Raw genomic sequence first — 10,063 nt, 5'->3', positions numbered from 1 at the left:
GGTCCCGAGAGCCCCCGCCTCTGCGGCGCCCCCGGTGGACCGGGCAGGGCGCGGCCCCGGGCAGGGCACACCCGGGGCGCAACAGGTACGAAAGCCAAAGCCTCGCTGGGGACCGGCCCCCCGCGAGCCGGCGTCCCCCCGGCTTCCCCTCGGAGGCCCTCACGTGGCCAGGATGAGTTTTCCTCCAACAGCCCTGGGGGCCGCGGGCTCGGGCCGCCGGCCGGGCAGAGTTAGGGAAGCCGGATGCTGGGGGCGGGGCCACGCGGGGGCGGGGCCACGCGGGGGCGTGGTTTCACGACAGCCCCAGCACCAACCCAATCATCGGCCATCCAGTCCCTCAATCAGTAAGGGAAGACCCCTGTGTGCCATGAAGAACTGCGGGGGGGGGGGGCAGGGCTGGGAAGGTGGCTCAGTGGTAGAGCGCTTTCCTTGCATGCCTGAGGCCCTCAGTTCGATTCCTCAGCATCACATAAGCAAAAAGCCAGAAGTGGTGCTGTGGTTCAATTGGTAGAGCGCTAGCCTTGAGCTGAAGAGCTGAGGGAAAGCACCCAGGCCCAGAGTTCAAGTCCCACAACTGGACCCCCCAAAAAAACAAAAAACTGCTGGGGGTAGGGATGGAGTAACTTTTTTTAAAAAGCCGGTGCCAGTGGCACACACAGGTAATCATAGCAACTCAAGGATTAAGGTTCAAAGCTAGCCTGGGCAGGAAAAGTCTGTGATGAGACTCTTATCTCCAATTAACCACCAAAAAGTAGGAAGTGGAGCTGTGGCTCAAGTGGTAGAACACTAAGCCTGAACTATAAAAGCCAAGGGACAGCACCCCAGGCCCTTGAATTCAAGCTCCAGGACCAGCCCTTGGGCCTGCATACACACACACACACACACACACCTCAAGAAAGAGTGACAAGAGAGTAAAACAGGCTAGGCTGGGGGCAGGTTCCAGGGAAGGGGGGTCTGGCTGAACTAGTTTATGACCATATGCAAAAATAAATGAGCGGGGGCTGGGATGTAGCTCAGTGGCAAAGCGCTTGCCTAGCAAGCACAACGTCCTGGGTTCGATCCCCAGTACCAAAAAGGAAAAGACAAAAAAAAAATGAGCGGGGCACTGGCGGCTCACGCCTGTCATCCTAGCTACTCAGGAAGCTGAGATCTGAGGATCACAGTTCGAAGCCAGCCCAGACAGCAAAGACCCTCCCATCTCCAATGAACCACCAGAAAACCAGAAGTGGTGCTGTGGTGCTGAAGAGCTCAGAGACAGCACCCAGGCCCAGAGTTCAAGCCCCACAACTGACCAAAAATCCAAAAGGAGAAGCTGGGCACTGGTGGCTCACGCCTGTCATCCTAGCTACTCAAGAGTTTTGAGATCTGAGGATTGTGGTTCAAGGCCAGCCTGGGCAGGAAAGTCCATGAGACTCTTATCTCCAATGAACTACTCAGAAAATGCTGTAGTTCAAGTGGTAGAGTGCTAGCCTTGAACACAAAGATGCTCAGGGACAGTGCCCAGGCCCTGAGTTCAAGCCCCAGGATTGAGAGGGGGAGGGGAGAGGAGGGAGGAAGTGAGCGAGGGTTCATCTTGGGCTGAGGTGACAAAGCCCTTCTTGCAGAAAAACATCTTTTAAAAAAAGGCAGAAAAATGTAGATAAGGACCAGACACCTGGGTCAGGATGACTCCTGTAATCCCGGCTGACACCGGAGGTGGACACAAAGCTATGACGAGGACAGCCTGGGGCACAAACACAAGCTCCTGTGACCCAGCTCTGAAGGAGGACGGGAGTCTGAGGCCAGCCCCCAGGCAAGACATGAGACCCTGAGCTTACCTGAGAAACAGCTAAAGCAACAACAGGGTGCAGGCCGAGGGTCACGGAGGAGACCTGCCCCGGCATGTGTGCGGCCCAAGTTCAAACCCAAGTACCACAAAAGAGAAAGAAATGCACGCAGACCCTGGAGAGAAGACCTGATGTGGGAGACCCCACACCCTCACCCTGGGCCCTGCTGCACCCCTGATCTGGGCCCGGCAGCTGGCCTTAACTACATCTACATTGAGCCACTTCACAGTGATGTTCAGCCCACGGTAGTGGGCAGGAAGTCTCCCCCTGAACCCCACTCCTTCTAGAACCCCCTGGGACTGAGCCCCACTCTCCCTTCTCAGGCTCACTTTTAGAGCCGAAATCTCAACTCTCTCTCGCGCCCCTCCCCCCATACTGGGGATGAAACGCTAGGATTCACACAGGAAGGAAAAAGAGAAAGCACTCTATAGTTCAGCTCCAATCCTAACCCCAGTCTGAACTTTTCAGAAGACCCCCCAATGGCTTAGACCCCTCTACTCTGAACTCTTCCCCCCCCATACAGACACACACTACCATACACACAGACACTGGACTTAAGTTCAGCCCCAAGGCCCTGGGCCACACTCCGTAGCCATTTCCGGGCTTCCAAAAATTGCCTCCTCCTGGAAGCCCTCCGGGACTCCTTCTTCTCATCGGGATCAGTGCCCAGCACCCGACTTACAGAAATCACAAAAAGGCACCGTTCTGAGAGGCTGTGTAAATCCTCCCTGGTCATGCAAGCTTCTAACCACTCACTCGTGGGAAGCCGATCACACCCCCAAACCCAGATAACCTCCTGGCCACCCCAATCCCAGGCAGGGAGGTAGTTCCCCCCCAGCCCACCCCCTGCCCAGTACGCCCAGATAGGGAGAGTGACCTGTCCAAGATCACACAGCAGATCCTGACTCCAACTCCCCACCCCTTCTACGGCAGTCCTAAGGCTCTTGTGAGCTTCTCCCGACAATGTGTGTGTGTGTGTGTGGTGGGGGGCATGGTGTTAGGGTTAACCCCACCTCACCGGGCACCAGAAAGCAAGCGTGGGACAGACCCCCCCCTCCACACCCAATCCCCTGAACACCTGCAGCAGGTCCTCCTCCTCCTCCTCGGCGGTGGCCGGCATCTTGAGCCTTCCCCTTGTCCGGCCGGGCCAGCTTCTTGCCCGCTGAGTTGCGGGTGGTGTAGCTGTAGACCGAGGTGTAGCCCTGGCCGGTGAGCGGGCAGAAGCGGCGGGTGTGGGCGTGGTCCTGCGTGGCACCACACTGCGGGCACACGTAGTCCCGCAGGATGGGGCACAGCACCCGGCCGGCCTCGTCCTTCAGCACGTGGGACTGGTAGATGGCCCGCGACTCGCCGTTGTGTTTGCAGAAGGAACACAGGCGATCGGCAGCCTGCGCAGGCCCGGCCGGGGGCTCCTGGCACTCGGGGCTGGAGGAGGCTGGGGCTGCCTTGGGCTGGGGGTCATCTAGCCTGACCTCCGGCTCTTCTTCTCCACGCAGACTCCCAACCAGATTGGCCAAACCCAGGTAATCGGTCCACAAGTTGAATGTCCCCATGGCTGGGCCGAGTGTGCCAGGCCGAGGGAGGCAGACGGAGAAGGGACCTTTGCGGGACTCGAAGCTCCCTCCTTCTGCCCTTCCTCTCTCCTCCCCGAGCCTGAGATTCTGCCTGGGGGCGCTCTCCTTCCCCCGGAGGGGCTGAGCAAGAGGGGGGCGGGGCAGGCTCTGGGAGGTTGCCTATAGGAACTGGGGTTCCTCACACCTGCCCCGGCGGGGATACATGGTGTCTGTACGGGGCAGCTAGAGGACACAGGATTGAGAAGCACTTAAGTCCTGCACCCCCACGCCAGGGCCTCCTCTCCCCGTGGGAGGTGGGGGGTGGGGGGGCCCTCCACTTGGCCACAGGGCAGTGAGGGTCAGTGGGGGGACTGAGAAAAGTCTAGTAGCCTGGCTTGGATCAATAATTGACTCCTTCATTTCTTCCTTCTCCTGGGACCCCTGGAGGTGATTGGGAGCGTGTGTGAGTCCCAGCTGTCTGCAGGGGTAACAAGAGCTAGACCCCGCCCTGCCCCGCCCCCAAGTTCTGGCCTCCCTCCGGGAGCTTCACAGGCACCAAAGTGTAACAGCGAAGCAGGACTTCACCTGCCCCAGTTCAAACCTTCCTCCTCCTCTAACCTTGAGCCCAGTGGTGACTGCAGGGGAGGATGGGGGGGTTCCCCAGAAAGCAGGGGTCGGAGCAGGGCCAGGATCTGCCTAGGGGGGTATAGGGGGGATCCCTAGAACTCAGCCCTTTGATCTCCAGAACAAGACCTCAGGTTGGGAGTCTGGAGGATGGGTGGGGTCAGGAGTTCCTCAGAGGAGGTGGGTGGGAAGACCTGGGTATCAGGAGCCAAGGTTCAGTGTCTACCAGATGTGGGTATCCATCTGTCTGTCCATCTAGTCATCTATCCATCTATCCTCTCTCCACTCATCATGCATCTGTTCATTCCTCCATCCATTCTTCCATTCATTCCTCTACCCATTCACGGGTGGCAAATTAGCTGACAGATGACCCCCCCCTCACGCCCTGAGAGACACCCAGAAACTCTATCTCCTCCCTATGACCTCCCCTGGCGGCTCTTCCCTGGGGAGAATAGCCGTCAGACTCTGTGTAGGACTTCTTCCTAGGGGCAGAAAAATCTCCCAATCACTTTTGTTGTTGTTGGTCGTGGGGCTTGAACTCTGGGCCTGGGTGCTGTCCCTCAACTCAAGGCGAGCGCTCTACTACTTGAGCCACAGCGCCACCTCCGGTTTTCTGGTGGTTCTTTGGACAGAAGAGTCTCACGGACTTTCCTGCCTGGGCTGGCTTTGAACTGTGATCCTCAGATCTCAGCCTCCTGAGTAGCCAGGATGACAGGCGTGATGAGCCTCCAGCGCCCGGCTCCAGGGTCACCTCTAGCCGAGCTGAGGCACCTGCCTGGAGGAACCCCTTGAGTCCTTAGCCAGGCCTTTGCACCACAAACCCTTACGTAAGGCCTTATACATATGCATTGCATCTTAAGCATGTCATTAAATCCACAGGATGGTGACCAGTGCAGATCTCTCCCCAAAAATCAGCTTCATTATGTGAAGCAAAATGAGAGATATCTGCCTACAAGGGAGGGATTAAACATGATCAAATACCAAAACACAAAAACCCCTACTTCCTCACAGTCCCTCATTCTCTCCCCCCCCCCCTTACCACAGCCCCTCCCATACTCCCTGAGGCCTGGGAATCAGACATTTTTCCTAACTACTTAGCTCCAGCCGCACTAGACTCCTTTCTTTCTTTCCCTTCTTTTTTGGTGCCAGTCCTGGAACTTAAATTCAGATCCTGGGTGGGGTGTCCACCAACACCACTACCACCACCAAGGCGAGCATTCGACCACTCGAGCCACAGTTCCACTTCTGGTTCCTGGCTGGTTCACTGGATAAGAGTCTAGGTGATTGTTCTGCTCCAGGTGGCCTCCTACTATGATCCTCAGTTCTCAGCCTCCCAAGGAGCTAGGATTCTAGAAGTGAGTCACCAGGGCTCAGCTACCACTTTTGTGACTTATTTGATTAGAGTCATTAAGAATCTGGTGGTCAGCTGCAGGACCACCCGATAACATCCACACTCTCATCCATCCGTCCTTCCACCTGTTTATATCCATCCACCAGCCATCCATCAGCCATCCATCTACCCATCCATCCAACCCCCTCCCATCACCCATCCATCAACCACCCATCCATTCATTCAGCCACCATTCATCCATTCAGAAACTCCACAGAGCATATTTACCGCCCCCTCCCAATGACTAACACCCCCCCAGGCGACCAGAATTGATTTCCCCCAATTCCAATCTCAGCCCATCAAAACGCCAGAAACCAGTGCTCCTCCCCAAAGGGTGGAGTGGTTGGAGGTCAGGCTTTGAAGTGCTGGAGATCTTGGGTGTGGGGGGGTCTGGGATGGGTCCCTTCCCAACCCCTTCTCCCTTGGGCTGGGAATGGTATTGCCACAGTGACATTCATCCTTCCGTGGGTCTGGTCCCCCAGTCCTCACAACCCACCGACAACAATGAATGTGGATTGTGACCTTCAACGGGAGCCCAAGGGAGGGACTGTGCCCGGCTGAGGGGAGACGTCCCTCGATTCACAAGATGGTGATCAGGACCGGGCAAGATGGCAATTCCAAGTCTCCGGGTACACTCAACGGTCGGTGGTTTGTCTGAACTGCCCAAACTCACCGACAGGTTGAATGTTCCCCGAAACTCTTGGTTAAATTCTCAGTGACCTGGAATGGGGGAGAGGTGGAAGGCCACAGACATGGCTGGAGAGAGGAAAGGAGGGATCCCCTTTGGCTGCTTGGGATCAGTGACAAATCCCTCAGTTCTCATTCATGCACTGGACCCTCCCCACCGACTCTGCAAAGGGTAGATTTCCCCCATTTGTCAACTGGCAACGGAAGGGAGGGAGGGGAGGGGGCGGACTTCCTTGGAGCCCAGGAAGTCTGGTAGCCATCCTGTTCTGGTCCCTAGATACACGGAGAGATAAACATGGATTTTAATACAATGTAATGCCTTGAAGGGTTTCACCGAGAGTGCAAAAGACATCAACAAGGCATTTTAATACAATGTACTTTCTGTGAGTTTCACCTGTGCCCAGGCTACCAGCTTTTGAGACTGCAATAAACTTAGGAGGGGGTTAGGGAGGGGGGAGGCAGAGCCCCCCCACAGGCTGGGAAACCAGATCCTTTGGGTATCAGCTTCCAACTGCAAATTGGCTTCCCATGTATGATAAGGGGGTGCAGGCCTCTTCATTTGTGAAAGAGCCCCCCAATTCCTCCCTCTTAAGTTCTGCACACCCCATCTGGGTGTCCCTACAGCAAAGCCAGCAGCTTCTAGCTCGCTGCCCCACCAGCAAAAGGGGTGATGGCTCCCCACCTGAGTTTTGGGACCCCCTGAAGAATGCTTCAGGTGTAAAAATTCTGATTTTTTTCTTTCTTTTCTTTTGTGCTGGTCCTGGGGCCTGGCCGCTGTCCCTGAGTTTTTGTGCTCAGGGTGCTCCTACCACTTGAGCCACAGCTCCACTTCCGGCTTTTTGATGGCTTATTGGAGATAAGAGTCTCAGGAAGTTTTCTGCCCTGGCCGACTTCGAACCAGGATCCTCAGAGCTCAGCGTCCGGAGCAGCCGGGATGCCAGGCATGAGTCATGGACACTTGGGTCTAATTCAGGAGTCTGTGGGTAGAGTGTGCCTTCCCAGGCACAAAGCCCTGAGTCCCATCCATCTCCCCACCACGAAGTAATTTTCCTCCCTAACTCTTTTCCTCTCACTGAGGGGAGTATTGAGCCCCAGAAAGAACCTGAGGATGCAAGCCCAAGTTCGCCACTGTCACACAGACCCCACAGGCCCAGGCCCCGCCCCCGGGAGCCCTTCCCCGGAACCCCGCCCCCTCCCTAAGCACCGCCCCAGAAGCCCTTCTAAGCTCCGCCCCCAAAGCGTATTTAACCCCCCACTGCTCTCTCCAAGCCCACCTCCAGGGTGCAGCTCTCTAATCCCCACCCCAGGAGCCCATCTCGCTAAGCCCCGCCCCCAGGGCGCAGCTCACTAGGCCCCACCCCCGAGTCTATCTCCCTAAGCCCCGCCCCCAGGGCGCAGCTCACTAGGCCCCACCCCCAGGGGCCAATCTAAGCCCCCCCTCTCCCAAGCCCCGCCCCCAGGGCACAGCTCTCCAATCCCCACCCCAGGAGCCCCATTCCGGCGGGGATCTGGACTTGAGGGGCTGAAGGGTGACCCCTGCCCAGGGTGAAGGGCGGGTCTTCCGCCCCCGCAAGATGAATGCCTAAACTCAAGGGTAAACGGTGGGCCGGGACAACTGGGGCGAGGCCTTCCCTAAGTCACCCCGTTATAAGCACGCCCATTTGACCCCCTGGGGCAGGTAAGGCTGCGAGTTCAGGGGAGACGGAGCCTTCAAAGCGTGGCTCCTGTCTGTGCGCCCTAAGTGGGTGTTTCACGGCCCCAAGCTGGGGGTCCCGCACTTGCCCCTTTGGCGCCGCCCCGCCCCCGTCCCGCGCTTGACCTTGGCCCCGCAGACTGGACTGAGCTGGGGCCTCGGGGCGGGGCCGGGCTGACCCCGTCCGGCTCTTTGTCTGCCCGCTGTGGGTGCCGCGTTCCCGCCCTCCGTCTGTCGCGGTTCGCCTGTGTCTTTGTCATCCGGGGTCGCCTGTCGCTCTGACTGTCCTTCCCGGGCCAGTGTTTGTCTGGGTCTCCTGCTTCCTCTGACTGTCTGGGTCAGCCTGTTGTGTGTCTGGCTAGTTACAACACCCCCCCTCGGCTCCTAAAGACAATCGGGGCCTTCCCCCCCCAGTCTGCGGGGGCCTGGAGGGTGTGGGCAGCCCCGCCCCTCGTCTGTCTGGGCGCCATCCTGACCCGGGGCCCTCGCGCCGGGGCTGACTTTGAAGTTCTCTCTGGGAAGCGGAGGAGCATGAGGCCCAGGTGCTGGGGAGGGGTGGGGCTGGGAGGGTCAAGTGGTCCCTCCTTTAGCCCCTCCGAGCCTGGGCCCGGCACCCCTGCCTCTGATCTCCAGAAAGACGGGGCAGCTGGTGAGTCTGGGGGTCAGGGTCGGGGGTGACAGCCAGATGTCTGCGCCATCAATTGCACTGGAGAGATGGTCGGCAACTCTTCCATGAAGCTGGAGGGGAGGAGTGGGGGGGGCTGGAGGGAATGGGGGGTATGGAGGTAGCAGGTAGCGCCAGGGGGCTCCCTGGACCCCTGTTGGCCGTACACCCCTCCTTGGCTGTGTGCTTTCTGCCCCTGCGTGTGTGTCCATACATTACAACCCATATGGCTTTTCACACCCCATCTTGCCATCCTGGACTGGAGGCTGCTGGAGACTCTGTGCTGGGGGGCTTGGGGGTGTCTTCCCACACGGGGCTCAGCCCACAGAGGTCCTGAACTCCCTTCCTATGCCTGCGGGATAGGGGGGAGCCTAGGGCCGGAAGAGGCCATGGAGTCCAGCACGGGTTGGCACCTAGTGGGTCGGAGGGAAATGGAGGCCCTGAGACTCACTGGGGTTCAGCGTGGCGGGTGACCCCAGGTCTAGGTCAAGGTGGGGCTCTCTCTAAGGAACCGGGAAGCCTTGTCTTTGGGCTTGTTAATGGTGGAGTTCCAGCCTCCATTTCCCTGTTGGGATTTGGGGGGGATCCTATTTTGTAAGTCCAGCTGTCTCTGCCAGTGTGTGTGTGTGTGTGTGTGTGTGTGTGTGTGTATGGATGCTGCTGTGAGCCTCTGTGTGTGGATGTCAGTGTGGGTGTGTCAGGCTGTGTGTAATTGCAGGTGTGAGCAGGTGTGCAGGGGTGAATGGCATCTGGCAGTGTCATCCTAGATGACTGTAGTCTGTGTGTCAGCCCATGAGGACACCTCCTAGCTCTCACCCTAGGCTCCCAGGCTGACCCAGCCCATCACCTCTGGGACAGCAGCTGGCTCGCTCCCACTCCCCAGTGTTCAGACACCGAGGCACGTAATAGCTGCTCAGTAAATGAGCATGACCCGGTGTGACGATGCATGCCTGTAGTCACAGCACACAAAAAGGCCAAGGTTTGGAGGATCAAGAGTTCCAGGCCAAGCGGGGCGCTGGTGGCTCACGCCTGTCATCCTGGCTACTCAGGAGGCTGAGATCTGAGGATCGCGGTTCAAAGCCAGCCCAGGCAGGAAAGTCCATGAGACTCTTACGTCCAATAAACCACCAGAAAACTGGAAGTGGCGCTGTGGCTCAAGTGGTAGAGTGCTCACCTTGAGCTGAAGAGCTGAGGGACAGCGCCCAGGCCCAGAGTTCAAGCCCCACAACTGACCAAAAATCCAAAAGGAGAAGCGGGGCGCTGGTGGCTCACGCCTGTCATCCTGGCTACTCAGGAGGCTGAGATCTGAGGATCGCGGTTCAGAGCCAGCCCAGGCAGGAAAGTCCATGAGATTCTTTTTTTTTTCTTTTTGCTTATGTGGTGCTGAGGAATCGAACCCAGGGCCTCAGGCATGCAAGGCAAGCGCTCTACCACTGAGCCACCTTCCCAGCCCTCCATGAGATTGTTATCTCCAGTGAACCACCAGGAAACCGGAAGTGGCGCAGGGCTGTGGCTCAACTGGTAGAGGGCTCCCCTTGAAGCACTCAGGGCACCCAGGCCCTGAGTTTAAGCCCAGGGACATGCGCGCACGCGCGTGTGCGCACACACACACAGATACACAATAAT

The 10,063-nt window shown here is 58.0% G+C and overlaps 1 protein-coding gene across 1 annotated transcript; it reads right to left on the bottom strand.

Annotated features, from left to right (window-relative positions):
- Positions 1-1,813: 1,813 nt before the first annotated feature.
- On the bottom strand, positions 1,814-3,379 carry Nanos3 (nanos homolog 3 (Drosophila)). Its single transcript, XM_013034191.1, has 2 exons — positions 2,889-3,379; positions 1,814-1,817 (listed from the first exon to the last, which is right to left on the bottom strand). Exons 1-2 carry the CDS (start codon positions 3,377-3,379, stop codon positions 1,814-1,816), a joined length of 495 nt encoding a protein of 164 aa, XP_012889645.1.
- Between the last annotated feature and the right edge of the window lie 6,684 nt (positions 3,380-10,063).

The sequence above is a fragment of the Dipodomys ordii genome, unplaced genomic scaffold (genome assembly GCF_000151885.1).
Source record: "Dipodomys ordii isolate 6190 unplaced genomic scaffold, Dord_2.0 Scaffold184, whole genome shotgun sequence".
Classification (NCBI taxonomy): domain Eukaryota; kingdom Metazoa; phylum Chordata; class Mammalia; order Rodentia; family Heteromyidae; genus Dipodomys; species Dipodomys ordii.
This window is presented reverse-complemented; position numbering and strand designations above follow the sequence as displayed.